Below are 15673 nucleotides of genomic sequence, written 5' to 3'. Positions count from 1 at the left end.
TTATACTACTGTACCTGATAGTATACTACTGTACCTGATATTATACTACTGTACCTGATAGTATACTACTGTACCTGATATTATACTACTGTACCTGATAGTATACTACTGTACCTGATATTATACTACTGTACCTGATAGTATACTACTGTACCTGATATTATACTACTGTACCTGATATAATGCTACTGTACCTGATATAATACTACTGTACCTGATATAATGCTACTGTACCTGATATAATACTACTGTACCTGATAGTATACTACTGTACCTGATATTATACTACTGTACCTGATATAATGCTACTGTACCTGATATAATACTACTGTACCTGATATTATACTACTGTACCTGATATTATACTACTGTACCTGATATAATGCTACTGTACCTGATATAATACTATAGCGCCTGATACTCCACTACTGTACACAAATATAATACTACTCATGCCTGATATTATACTACTGTACACAGTAGTATACTACTGTACAAATATTATACTACTGTACCTGATATTATACTACTGTACCTGATAGTATACTACTGTACCTGATATTATACTACTATACCTGATATAATGCTACTGTACCTGATATAATACTGTACCTGATATTATACTGCTGTACCTACTGTACCTGATATTATACTACCTGATACCTGATAGTATACTACTGTACCTGATAGTATACTACTGTACCTGATATTATACTACTGTACCTGATAGTATACTCGGTACCTGATATTATACTACTGTACCTGATAGTATACTACTGTACCTGATATTATACTACTGTACCTGATAGTATACTACTGTACCTGATATATACTGCTGTACCTGATAGTATACTACTGTACCTGATATTATACTACTGTACCTGATAGTATACTACTGTACCTGATATTATACTACTGTACCTGATATATACTACTGTACCTGATAGTATACTACTGACCTGATAGTATACTACTGTACCTGATATTATACTACTGTACCTGATATAATACTGTACCTGATATAATACTACTGTACCTGATATTATACTACTGTACCTGATATTATACTACTGTACCTGATATTATACTACTGTACCTGATATAATACTACTGTACCTGATATTATACTACTGTACCTGATATAATACTACTGTACCTGATATTATACTACTGTACCTGATAGTATACTACTGTACCTGATATTATACTACTGTACCTGATATAATACTACTGTACCTGATATTATACTACTGTACCTGATATTATACTACTGTACCTGATATAATACTACTGTACCTGATATATACTACTGTACCTGATAGTATACTACTGTACCTGATATTATACTACTGTACCTGATATTATACTACTGTACCTGATAGTATATTATACTACTGTACCTGATATAATGCTACTGTACCTGATATTATACTACTGTACCTGATATTATACTACTGTACCTGATATTAATACTACTGTACCTGATATTATACTACTGTACCTGATACTACTGTACCTGATATAATAATACTGTACCTGATATTATACTACTGTACCTGATATTATACTACTGTACCTGATATTATAACAGTAGATACTGATATACTACTGTACCTGATATAATACTACTGTTCCTGATATTATACTACTGTACCTGATATAATACTACTGTTCCTGATACTGTATATATACCTGATGATTATACTACTGTACCTGATATATACTACTGTACCTGATATTATACTACTGTACCTGATATTATAACTGTAGATATACTACTGATGATATTATACTACTGTACCTGATATTATAACAGTAGATACTGATATTATACTACTGTACCTGATATTATACTACTGTTCATGATATTATACTACTGTACCTGATATAATACTACTGTTCCTGATATTATACTACTGTACCTGATATTATACTACTGTACCTGATATTATACTACTGTACCTGATAGTATACTACTGTACCTGATATTATACTACTGTACCTGATATTATACTACTGTACCTGGTATTATACTACTGTACCTGATATTATACTACTTTACCTGATAGTATAACAGTAGATACTGATATTATACTACTGTACCTGATATTATACTACTGTACCTGATATTATACTACTGTTCCTGATATTATACTACTGTTCCTGATATTATACTACTGTTCCTGATATTATACTACTGTACCTGATAGTATAACAGTAGATACTGATATTATACTACTGTACCTGTACCTGATTATACTACTGTACTGTACCTGACATTTCCTGATATTATAACAGTGATACTGATATTATACTACTGTACCTGATACCAGTGATAGATATTATACTACTGTTCCTGATATTATAACTGTACCTGATATTATACTGATATTATACTACTGTACCTGATAGTATAACAGTAGATACTGATATTATACTACTGTACCTGATATTATACTACTGTACCTGATATTATACTACTGTACCTGATATAATACTACTGTACCTGATAATATACTACTGTACCTGATATTATACTACTGTGCCTGATATAATACTACTGTACCTGATATTATACTACTGTACCTGATATTATAACAGTAGATACTGATATTATACTACTGTACCTGATATTATAGTACTGTACCTGATATTATACTACTGTACCTGATATTATACTACTGTACCTGATATTATACTACTGTACCTGATAGTATACTACTGTTCCTGATATTATACTACTGTACCTGATAATATAACAGTAGATACTGATAATATACTACTGTACCTGATATTATACTACTGTACCTGATAGTATAACAGTAGATACTGATATTATACTACTGTTCCTGATATTATACTACTGTACCTGATATTATACTACTGTACCTGATAGTATAACAGTAGATACTGATATTATACTACTGTACCTGATATTATAGTACTGTACCTGATATTATACTACTGTTCCTGATAGTATACTACTGTTCCTGATATTATACTACTGTTCCTGATATTATACTACTGTACCTGATATTATACTACTGTACCTGATATTATACTACTGTACCTGGTATTATACTACTGTACCTGATAGTATAACAGTAGATACTGATATTATACTACTGTACCTGATATTATAGTACTGTACCTGATATTATACTACTGTTCCTGATATTATACTACTGTACCTGATATTATACTACTGTACCTGATATTATACTACTGTACCTGATAGTATAACAGTAGATACTGATATTATACTACTGTACCTGATATTATAGTACTGTACCTGACATTATACTACTGTACCTGATATTATACTACTGTACCTGATAGTATACTACTGTTCCTGATATTATACCATTAGATACTGATATTATACTACTGTACCTGATATTATAGTACTGTACCTGATATTATACTACTGTTCCTGATATTATACTACTGTACCTGATATTATACTACTGTACCTGATAGTATAACAGTAGATACTGATATTATACTACTGTACCTGATATTATAGTACTGTACCTGACATTATACTACTGTACCTGATATTATACTACTGTACCTGATAGTATACTACTGTTCCTGATATTATACTCCTGTACCTGATATTATACTACTGTACCTGATATTATACTACTGTACCTGATATTATACTACTGTACCTGATAGTATACTACTGTTCCTGATATTATACTCCTGTACCTGATATTATAGTACTGTACCTGACATTATACTACTGTACCTGGTATTATACTACTGTACCTGATAGTATACTACTGTACCTGATATTATACTACTGTACCTGATATTATACTACTGTACCTGATATTATACTCCTGTACCTGATATTATACTACTGTACCTGATATTATACTACTGTACCTGATATTATACTACTGTACCTGATATTATACTACTGTACCTGATACTATACTACTGTACCTGATATTACCGTGTTTGTTTTCGATCACCCAGGAGGGCAGAGGTTTTTCCCCCATTTTAAACCTTCCCGTTGGTCCGGAAGTGAACTCTCCGCCCACACAGTGAACTCTCCACCCACTCTCCGCCCACACAGTGAACTCTCCACCCACACAGTGAACTCTCCACCCACACAGTGAACTCTCCGCCCACACAGTGAACTCTCCACCCACACAGTGAACTCTCCACCCACACAGTGAACTCTCCGCCCACACAGTGAACTCTCCGCCCACACAGTGAACTCTCCACCCACACAGTGAACTCTCCACCCACACAGTGAACTCTCCGCCCACACAGTGAACTCTCCACCCACTCTCCACCCACACCGTGAACTCTCCACCCACACAGTGAACTCTCCGCCCACACAGTGAACTCTCCACCCACACAGTGAACTCTCCGCCCACACAGTGAACTCTCCGCCCACACAGTGAACTCTCCACCCACACAGTGAACTCTCCACCCACACAGTGAACTCTCCACCCACACAGTGAACTCTCCACCCATATGGTGAACTCTCCACCCACTCTCCACCCAAACAGTGAACTCTCCACCCACACAGTGAACTCTCCACCCACACAGTGAACTCTCCACCCACACAGTGAACTCTCCACCCACACAGTTAACTCTCCACCCACAGAATGAACTCTCCACCCACACAGTGAACTCTCCACCCACACAGTGAACTCTCCACCTACACAGTGAACTCTCCACCCACACAGTGAACTCTCCACCCACACAGTGAACTCTCCACCCACACAGTGAACTCTCCACCCACACAGTGAACTCTCCACCCACACAGTGAACTCTCCACCCACTCTCCACCCACACAGTGAACTCTCCACCCACACAGTGAACTCTCCACCCACTCTCCACCCACACAGTGAACTCTCCACCCACACAGTGAACTCTCCACCCATATGGTGAACTCTCCACCCACTCTTCACCCACACAGTGAACTCTCCACCCACACAGTGAACTCTCCACCCACACAGTGAACTCTCCACCCACACAGTGAACTCTCCACCCACACAGTGAACTCTCCACCCACTCTCCACCCACACAGTGAACTCTCCACCCACACAGTGAACTCTCCACCCACACTGTGAACTCTCCACCCACTCTCCACCCACACAGTGAACTCTCCGTCCAACCAGAAGACAGATACATCTGTTTTTAGCCAGAAAACACGGAACAGAAACCTGCTATGAGGAAGTACACGTTTCAACAGTAAGGCCAGAAATAACCCTGACATGAACCTGTATCTGACAAACATACCCATTACACTGGTTCTGTAGAGTAGTCAGGTCCAGTTCTATATTAACCATCTCCTCTGTCTATCTCTGGTTCTGGTTCTGTAGAGTAGTCAGGTCCAGTTCTATATTAACCATCTCCTCTGTCTATCTCTGGTTCTGTAGAGTAGTCAGGTCCAGTTCTATATTAACCATCTCCTCTGTCTATCTCTGGTTCTGGTTCTGTAGAGTAGTCAGGTCCAGTTCTATATTAACCATCTCCTCTGTCTATCTCTGGTTCTGTAGAGTAGTCCGGTCCAGTTCTATATTAACCATCTCCTCTGTCTATCTCTGGTTCTGTAGAGTAGTCAGGTCCAGTTCTATATTAACCATCTCCTCTGTCTATCTCTGGTTCTGGTTCTGTAGAGTAGTCTGGTCCAGTTCTATATTAACCATCTCCTCTGTCTATCTCTGGTTCTGGTTCTGTAGAGTAGTCAGGTCCAGTTCTATATTAACCATCTCCTCTGTCTATCTCTGGTTCTGGTTCTGTAGAGTAGTCTGGTCCAGTTCTATATTAACCATCTCCTCTGTCTATCTCTGGTTCTGTAGAGTAGTCAGGTCCAGTTCTATATTAACCATCTCCTCTGTCTATCTCTGGTTCTGGTTCTGTAGAGTAGTCAGGTCCAGTTCTATATTAACCATCTCCTCTGTCTATCTCTGGTTCTGGTTCTGTAGAGTAGTCAGGTCCAGTTCTATATTAACCATCTCCTCTGTCTATCTCTGGTTCTGTAGAGTAGTCAGGTCCAGTTCTATATTAACCATCTCCTCTGTCTATCTCTGGTTCTGGTTCTGTAGAGTAGTCTGGTCCAGTTCTATATTAACCATCTCCTCTGTCTATCTCTGGTTCTGGTTCTGTAGAGTAGTCAGGTCCAGTTCTATATTAACCATCTCCTCTGTCTATCTCTGGTTCTGGTTCTGTAGAGTAGTCAGGTCCAGTTCTATATTAACCATCTCCTCTGTCTATCTCTGGTTCTGGTTCTGTAGAGTAGTCAGGTCCAGTTCTATATTAACCATCTCCTCTGTCTATCTCTGGTTCTGTAGAGTAGTCAGGTCCAGTTCTATATTAACCATCTCCTCTGTCTATCTCTGGTTCTGGTTCTGTAGAGTAGTCAGGTCCAGTTCTATATTAACCATCTCCTCTGTCTATCTCTGGTTCTGTAGAGTAGTCAGGTCCAGTTCTATATTAACCATCTCCTCTGTCTATCTCTGGTTCTGGTTCTGTAGAGTAGTCAGGTCCAGTTCTATATTAACCATCTCCTCTGTCTATCTCTGGTTCTGTAGAGTAGTCAGGTCCAGTTCTATATTAACCATCTCCTCTGTCTATCTCTGGTTCTGTAGAGTAGTCAGGTCCAGTTCTATATTAACCATCTCCTCTGTCTATCTCTGGTTCTGGTTCTGTAGAGTAGTTTTATTTTTCAGTGCAAACTTAATATAATGATCAGTACAGAAACAGTATAAAAGAACATAACAAATACATTCAAATGTCAGTGCAAAGAACAGTGGTGTCCTGGAACACAGAACAGTGGTGTCCAGGAACACAGAACAGTGGTGTCCAGGAACACAGAACAGTGGTGTCCTGGAACACAGAACAGTGGTGTCCAGGAACACAGAACAGTGGTGTCCTGGAACACAGTACAGTGGTGTCCAGGAACACAGTACAGAACAGTGGTGTCCAGGAACACAGAACAGAACAGTGGTGTCCAGGAACACAGTACAGAACAGTGGTGTCCAGGAACACAGTACAGAACAGTGGTGTCCAGGAACACAGAACACAGAACAGTGGTGTCCAGGAACACAGAACACAGAACAGTGGTGTCCAGGAACACAGAACAGTGGTGTCCAGGAACACAGAACAGTGGTGTCCAGGAACACAGTACAGAACAGTGGTGTCCAGGAACACAGAACAGTGGTGTCCAGGAACACAGTACAGAACAGTGGTGTCCAGGAACACAGTACAGAACAGTGGTGTCCAGGAACACAGTACAGAACAGTGGTGTCCAGGAACACAGAACACAGAACAGTGGTGTCCAGGAACACAGAACAGTGGTGGCCAGGAACACAGAACAGTGGTGTCCAGGAACACAGTACAGAACAGTGGTGTCCAGGAACACAGAACACAGAACACAGAACACAGAACACAGTACAGTGGTGTCCAGGAACACAGAACACAGAACACAGAACACAGTACAGTGGTGTCCAGGAACACAGAACACAGAACACAGTACAGTGGTGTCCAGGAACACAGAACAGAGCAGCTGTATCCTCTGGGGTTCTGTTAGAACAACACAACAATGTTCTAGAGCAGCTGTATCCTCTGGGGTTCTGTTAGAACAACACAACAATGTTCTAGAGCAGCTGTATCCTCTGGGGTTCTGTTAGAACAACACAACAATGTTCTAGAGCAGCTGTATCCTCTGGGGTTCTGTTAGAACAACACAACAATGTTCTAGAGCAGCTGTATCCTCTGGGGTTCTGTTAGAACAACACAACAATGTTCTAGAGCAGCTGTATCCTCTGGGGTTCTGTTAGAACAACACAACAATGTTCTAGAGCAGCTGTATCCGTGGGTCCTGTTGTTGCAGTCTCTCTAACACTCCGTAGGGAATACACACATTCCACATTCTGGAGAGAGAGGAGAGAGACAGAGAGGAGAGAGAGGAGAGAGAGAGAGAGAGAGAGAGAGAGAGAGAGAGAGAGAGAGAGAGAGAGAGAGAGAGAGAGAGAGAGAGAGAGAGAGAGAGAGAGAGAGAGAGAGAGAGAGAGAGAGAGAGAGAGGAGAGAGAGGAGAGAGAGAGATAGAGAGAGAGATAGAGAGAGAGAGAGAGAGACAGAGACAGAGAGGGAGGAGACAGAGAGAGGGAGGAGAGAGAGGGAGGAGAGAGAGACAGAGACAGAGACAGAGAGGGAGGAGACAGAGAGGGAGGAGAGAGAGGGAGGAGAGAGAGACAGAGAGAGAGAGAGAGAGGGGTGAGAGAGAGAGACAGAGAGACAGAGAGAGAGAGAGAGGAGAGAGACAGAGAGGGAGGAGACAGAGAGGGAGGAGAGAGAGGGAGGAGAGAGAGACAGAGAGAGAGAGAGAGAGAGAGAGAGAGAGAGAGAGAGAGAGAGAGACAGAGACAGAGAGGGAGGAGAGAGAGAGGGAGGAGAGAGAGAGAGAGAGAGAGAGAGAGAGAGAGAGAGAGAGAGAGAGACAGAGAGAGAGAGAGAGAGAGAGAGAGAGAGAGAGAGAGAGAGAGAGAGAGAGAGACAGAGACAGAGAGAGAGAAAATACAATGAAATATTGTATTTTGAGCGAAACCATCTCTGATTCCATGTTTCCTTCTGTTCTACAGTCTTCCTCCTTGATGTTATCGTGATTGTAATCGACTATTGATCAATGGGACTTCCTCCTCTATGTTATGGCGATGTGATTGTGTTCGTGTCCTACATTTACATTTACATTTAAGTCATTTAGCAGACGCTGTTACCCTTATGACAACCAGTGGAACAGCCACTTGCATCTAAATCCTACCCCAGACTCTTGATCCATGGACAGTCCCTCAGACTGGAAGCCAGACTCTGAGCTCCCAGGGCCGTGAAACTGTTGTACTTGACGCTGCAGATGATAAAACACACGGGGGGGAAAACAATGAGTCGGACTGTAGTGGTTGTGAACAGTAGTGTGGCGACTGTTCCCATAGCAACAGGGGGTACTACATACACACTACCGTATCGATACTGCATTATTACTGCAGTCATGTTTTATCATTCAGACTTACTGCATTATTACTGCAGTCATGTTTTATCATTCAGACTTACTGCATTATTACTGCAGTCATGTTTTATCATTCAGACTTACTGCTCTGCTACTGCAGTCATGTTTTATCATTCAGACTTACTGCATTATTACTGCAGTCATGTTTTATCATTCAGACTTACTGCATTATTACTGCTGTCATGTTTTATCATTCAGACTTACTGCATTATTACTGCAGTCATGTTTTATCATTCAGACTTACTGCATTATTACTGCAGTCATGTTTTATCATTCAGACTTACTGCATTATTCCTGCAGTCATGTTTTATCATTCAGACTTACTGCATTATTACTGCAGTCATGTTTTATCATTCAGACTTAGTGCATTATTACTGCAGTCATGTTTTATAATTCAGACTTACTGCTCTGCTACTGCAGTAATGTATTATAATTCAGACTTACTGCTCTGCTACTGCAGTCATGTTTTATCATTCAGACTTAGTGCATTATTACTGCAGTCATGTTTTATAATTCAGACTTACTGCTCTGCTACTGCAGTAATGTTTTATGTTTCAGACGTACTGCTCTGCTACTGCAGTAATGTTTTTTCAGACTTACTGCATTATTACTGCAGTCATGTTTTATGTTTCAGACTTACTGCTCTGCTACTGCAGTAATGTTTTTTTCAGACTTACTGCATTATTACTGCAGTCATGTTTTATAATTCCGACTTGCTGCATTATTACTGCAATCATGTTTTATAATTCAGACTTACTGCTGTAATGTTTTATAATTCAGACTTACTGCAGTACAATTTTATAATTCAGACTTAATGCATTATTACTGCAGTATAGTTTATAATTCAGACTTACTGCAGTCATGTTTTATAATTCAGACTTACTGCATTATTACTGCAGTCATGTTTTATAATTCAGACTTACTGCTGTAATGTTTTATAATTCAGACTTACTGCAGTATAGTTTTATATTTCAGACTTACTGCAGTAATGTTTTATAATTCAGACTTACTGCTCTGCTACTGCAGTAATGTTTTATGTTTCAGACTTACTGCATTGTTACTGCAGTCATGTTTTATGTTTCAGACTTACTGCTCTGCTACTGCAGTAATGTTTTTTTCAGACTTACTGCATTATTACTGCAGTCATGTTTTATAATTCCGACTTGCTGCATTATTACTGCAATCATGTTTTATAATTCAGACTTACTGCTGTAATGTTTTATAATTCAGACTTACTGCAGTACAATTTTATAATTCAGACTTAATGCATTATTACTGCAGTATAGTTTATAATTCAGACTTACTGCAGTCATGTTTTATAATTCAGACTTACTGCATTATTACTGCAGTCATGTTTTATAATTCAGATTTACTGCAGTAATGTTTTATAATTCAGACTTACTGCAGTATAGTTTTATAATTCAGACTTACTGCAGTAATGTTTTATCATTCAGACTTACTGCTGTAATGTTTTATAATTCAGACTTACTGCAGTACAATTTTATAATTCAGACTTAATGCATTATTACTGCAGTATAGTTTATAATTCAGACTTACTGCAGTAATGTTTTATAATTCAGACTTACTGCTGTAATGTTTTATGTTTCAGACTTACTGCAGTAATGTTTTATAATTCAGACTTACTGCAGTAATGTTTTATAATTCAGACTTACTGCTGTATAGTTTCTTAATTCAGACTTACTGCTGTAATGTTTTATAATTCAGACTTACTGCTGTAATGTTTTATAATTCAGACTTACTGCAGTATAGTTTTATAATTCAGACTTACTGCAGTATAGTTTTATCATTCAGACTTACTGCAGTAATGTTTTATAATTCAGACTTACTGCAGTAATGTTTTATAATTCAGACTTACTGCTGTAATGTTTTATAATTCAGACTTACTGCTGTAATATTTTATGATTCAGACTTACTGCTGTAATGTTTTATCATTCAGACTTACTGCAGTAATGTTTTATCATTCAGACTTACTGCAATAATGTTTTATCATTCAGACTTACTGCTGTAATGTTTTATCATTCAGACTTACTGCAGTAATGTTTTATAATTCAGACTTACTGCAGTAATGTTTTATCATTCAGACTTACTGCTGTAATGTTTTATAATTCAGACTTACTGCAGTAATGTTTTATGTTTCAGACTTACTGCTGTAATGTTTTATAATTCAGACTTACTGCTGTAATGTTTTATAATTCAGACTTACTGCAGTAATGTTTTATGTTTCAGACTTACTGCCTTATTACTGCAGTAATGTTTCATGTTTCAGACTTACTGCCTTATTACTGCAGTAATGTTTTATAATTCAGACTTACTGCAGTATAGTTTTATCATTCAGACTTACTACAGTATAGTTTATAATTCAGACTTACTGCTGTAATGTTTTATAATTCAGACTTACTACAGTATAGTTTATAATTCAGACTTACTGCTGTAATGTTTTATAATTCAGATTTACTGCAGTAATGTTTTATAATTCAGACTTACTGCAGTATTGTTTATAATTCAGACTTACTGCAGTATAGTTTATAATTCAGACTTACTGCAGTCATGTTTTATAATTCAGACTTACTGCAGTCATGTTTTATAATTCAGACTTACTGCATTATTACTGCAGTCATGTTTTATGTTTCAGACTTACTGCCTTATTACTGCAGTAATGTTTCATGTTTCAGACTTACTGCCTTATTACTGCTTTATAATTCAGACTTACTGCCTTATTACTGCAGTCATGTTTTATGTTTCAGACTTACTGCCTTATTACTGCAGTAATGTTTCATGTTTCAGACTTACTGCCTTATTACTGCAGTAATGTTTTATAATTCAGACTTACTGCAGTATAGTTTATAATTCAGACTTACTGCTGTAATGTTTTATAATTCAGATTTACTGCAGTAATGTTTTATAATTCAGACTTACTGCAGTATAGTTTTATAATTCAGACTTACTACAGTATAGTTTATAATTCAGACTTACTGCTGTAATGTTTTATAATTCAGACTTACTACAGTATAGTTTATAATTCAGACTTACTGCTGTAATGTTTTATAATTCAGATTTACTGCAGTAATGTTTTATAATTCAGACTTACTGCAGTATTGTTTATAATTCAGACTTACTGCAGTATAGTTTATAATTCAGACTTACTGCAGTAATGTTTTATAATTCAGACTTACTGCAGTATAGTTTTATAATTCAGACTTACTCCAGGTCACTGAGTGATGTCATCTGAGGTAAAACAGCAGCCAGACTCTCAGCACCCCCGTCAGATATCACATTACTGTACAGACTGGAGAATAGACAGGATTAGACCATCAGATTACAGACTGGAGAATAGACGAGATTAGACCATCAGATTACAGACTGGAGAATAGACTGGATTAGACCATCAGATTACAGACTGGAGAATAGACAGGATTAGACCATCAGATTACAGACTGGAGAATAGACGAGATTAGACCATCAGATTACAGACTGGAGAATAGACTGGATTAGACCATCAGATTACAGACTGGAGAATAGACAGGATTAGACCATCAGATTACAGACTGGAGAATAGACTGGATTAGACCATCAGATTACAGACTGGAGAATAGACAGGATTAGACCGTTCAGATTACAGACTGGACAATAGACGAGATTAGACCATCAGATTACAGACTGGAGAATAGACTGGATTAGACCATCAGATTACAGACTGGACAATAGACGGGATCAGACCATCAGATTACAGACTGGACAATAGACAGGGTGTGTGTGTGTGTGTGTGTGTGTGTGTGTGTGTGTGTGTGTGTGTGTGTGTGTGTGTGTGTGTGTGTGTGTGTGTGTGTGTGTGTGTGTGTGTGTGTGTGTGTGTGTGTGTGTGTGTGTGTGTGTGTGTGTGTGTATACCTGAGACAGTGCAGCGAGGGGAGGGTAGACAGAGCAGGAGCCAGACTCTCTATTCCCTGGTCTCCTATACAGTTCTGGGACAGACTGAGAGAAGAGAAGAGAAGAGAGGAGGAGAGGAGAGGAGAGGAGAGGAGAGGAGAGGAGAGGAGAGGGGAGGAGGAGAAGTAGGAGAGGTGGAGAAAGAGGAGGGAGGAGAGAAGCGGAGGAGAAAGGAGAGGAGGGGGGAGAAAGGGAGGAGAGGAGGAGAAAGAGGAGGGAGGAGAGAAGAGGAGGAGAAAGGAGAGGAGGAGAAAGAGGAGGGAGGAGAGGAGGGGAGGTGAAAGGGGAGGAGAGGAGGAGAAAGGAGAGGAGGGGGGAGAAAGGGAGGAGAGGAGGAGAAAGAGGAGGGAGGAGAGAAGAGGAGGAGAAAGGAGAGGAGGAGAAAGAGGAGGGAGGAGAGGAGGGGAGGTGAAAGGGGAGGAGAGGAGGAGAAAGGAGAGAAGGGGAGGAGAAAGGAGAGAAGGGGAGGAGAAAGGAGAGGAGGAGGGGAGAAAGGAGAGGAGGAGGGGAGAAAGGAGAGGAGGGAAGAGAAGAAGAGAGAAGGGGAGGAGAAAGGAGAGAAAGGAGAGGGGGAAAGAAAGGAAGAGGGGCGGAGAGGAGGAGAGACAATAAACATTATTAACAAAAGCACAGTAACTGACTGAATGATGCAGATAGATATTATCTAGGGCAGAGGTCACCAACCTTTTCTGGGTCATAATGACCCCAGAGATCTACAGATAGATATTATCTAGAGAGCTCAGTGATGAACAGGTTGATCTAGAGAGTAGAGAGCTCAGTGATGAACAGGTTAATCTAGAGAGTAGAGAGCTCAGTGATGGACAGGTTAATCTAGAGAGTAGAGAGCTCAGTGATGAACAGGTTAATCTAGAGAGTAGAGAGCTCAGTGATGGACAGGTTGATGTTTGATCTAGAGACGAGAGAGCTCAGTGATGAACAGGTTGATCTAGAGTAGAGAGCTCAGTGATGAACAGGTTAATCTAGAGAGTAGAGAGCTCAGTGATGGACAGGTTAATCTAGAGAGTAGAGCTCAGTGATGGACAGGTTAATCTAGAGTAGAGAGCTCAGTGATGAACAGGTTAATCTAGAGAGAGAGCTCAGTGATGGACAGGTTGATCTAGAGAGTAGAGGGCTCAGTGATGGACAGGTTGATCTAGAGAGTAGAGGGCTCAGTGATGGACAGGTTGATCTAGAGACAAGAGAGCTCAGTGATGGACAGGTTGATGTTTGATCTAGAGACAAGAGAGCTCAGTAATGAACAGGTTGATCTAGAGAGTAGAGAGCTCAGTGATGGACAGGTTAATCTAGAGAGTAGAGCTCAGTGATGGACAGGTTGATCTAGAGGTAGAGAGCTCAGTGATGAACAGGTTAATCTAGAGAGTAGAGAGCTCAGTGATGAACAGGTTGATCTAGAGACAAGAGAGCTCAGTGATGAACAGGTTGATCTAGAGAGTAGAGAACAGCTCAGTGATGAACAGGTTGATCTAGAGAGTAGAGAGCTCAGTGATGAACAGGTTGATCTAGAGACTAGAGAGCTCAGTGATGAACAGGTTGATCTAGAGACTAGAGAGCTCAGTGATGAACAGGTTAATCTAGAGAGTAGAGAGCTCAGTGATGAACAGGTTGATCTAGAGAGTAGAGAGCTCAGTGATGAACAGGTTGATCTAGAGACTAGAGAGCTCAGTGATGGACAGGTTGATCTAGAGAGTATTGAGCTCAGTGATGAACAGGTTGATCTAGACAGTAGAGAGCTCAGTGATGAACAGGTTGATCTAGAGACTAGGGAGCTCAGTGATGAACAGGTTGATCTAGACAGTAGAGAGCTCAGTGATGAACAGGTTGATCTAGAGACAAGAGAGCTCAGTGATGAACAGGTTGATCTGGAGAGTAGAGAGCTCAGTGATGAACAGGTTGATCTAGAGACTAGGGAGCTCAGTGATGAACAGGTTGATCTAGACAGTAGAGAGCTCAGTGATGAACAGGTTGATCTAGAGACTAGGGAGCTCAGTGATGAACAGGTTGATCTAGACAGTAGAGAGCTCAGTGATGAACAGGTTGATCTAGAGACTAGGAGCTCAGTGATGAACAGGTTGATCTGGAGAGTAGGGAGCTCAGTGATGAACAGGTTGATCTAGAGACTAGGAGCTCAATGATGAACAGGTTGATCTAGAGACTAGGGAGCTCAGTGATGAACAGGTTAATCTAGAGAGTAGAGAGCTCAGTGATGAACAGGTTGATCTAGAGACAAGAGAGCTCAGTGATGAACAGGTTGATCTGGAGAGTAGAGAGCTCAGTGATGAACAGGTTGATCTAGAGACTAGGGAGCTCAGTGATGAACAGGTTGATCTAGAGACTAGAGAGCTCAGTGTGAGGTTTCTTACTTGATAATCTGCAGAGAGGAGAGAGACAGCACAACTCCTGCCAGACCCTCAGCCCCACTGTCCCCCAGTTTACTGTTCTCCAGACTGGGTGAGGGAGACAGAGAGATTAGGGAGACAGAGAGATTAGACCGACAGCGTAATAAAGTGAAAGCCGTTGTCCCGTGGTCCATCAGTAGAGCGATACTTACTCCAGGTGATGTAGACTGTGCAGGGCTGGCAGCTCCAGGAGTTTAGGGAGCGCCAGAGGACCATTCACTGGCCCCAACCTGTACACACACACAAGCACACTTTCTCAAACCAGTGGTAACTCTT

General features: G+C 40.0%; 1 protein-coding gene and 1 long non-coding RNA gene across 5 annotated transcripts; both read right to left on the bottom strand.

Moving 5' to 3' along the window:
• Positions 1-14: 14 nt before the first annotated feature.
• On the bottom strand, positions 15-3589 carry LOC127920092 (uncharacterized). 4 transcript variants are annotated; one of them, XR_008105076.1, is made up of 8 exons: positions 3474-3589; positions 3192-3393; positions 2890-2950; positions 2688-2727; positions 1943-2042; positions 1077-1296; positions 743-822; positions 355-394 (listed from the first exon to the last, which is right to left on the bottom strand). It is a non-coding gene; the product is annotated as an uncharacterized LOC127920092 (long non-coding RNA). The 4 variants fall into 4 exon arrangements; XR_008105077.1 differs by lacking the exons at positions 355-394; positions 743-822; positions 2688-2727 and adding an exon at positions 15-174 and having other exon boundaries at positions 1097-1216; positions 1943-2203; positions 2789-3131; XR_008105075.1 differs by lacking the exons at positions 743-822; positions 2688-2727 and having other exon boundaries at positions 221-374; positions 1017-1216; positions 1943-2203; positions 2789-3131.
• A 3367-nt stretch (positions 3590-6956) lies between these two features.
• On the bottom strand, positions 6957-15627 carry LOC127920091 (MHC class II transactivator-like; the record flags this gene model as incomplete). Its single annotated transcript, XM_052503904.1, has 6 exons — positions 6957-7901; positions 8791-8874; positions 12257-12340; positions 12942-13025; positions 15362-15445; positions 15550-15627. Coding segments are annotated over 6 exons (490 nt in total), but the record flags the coding sequence as incomplete, so codon positions are not given.
• Between the last annotated feature and the right edge of the window lie 46 nt (positions 15628-15673).

The sequence above is a fragment of the Oncorhynchus keta genome, unplaced genomic scaffold, assembly GCF_023373465.1.
Source record: "Oncorhynchus keta strain PuntledgeMale-10-30-2019 unplaced genomic scaffold, Oket_V2 Un_contig_18336_pilon_pilon, whole genome shotgun sequence".
Lineage (NCBI taxonomy): Eukaryota > Metazoa > Chordata > Actinopteri > Salmoniformes > Salmonidae > Oncorhynchus > Oncorhynchus keta.
Note: the sequence above shows the minus strand (reverse complement) of the source record. Positions and strands in the feature narration are given on the sequence as shown.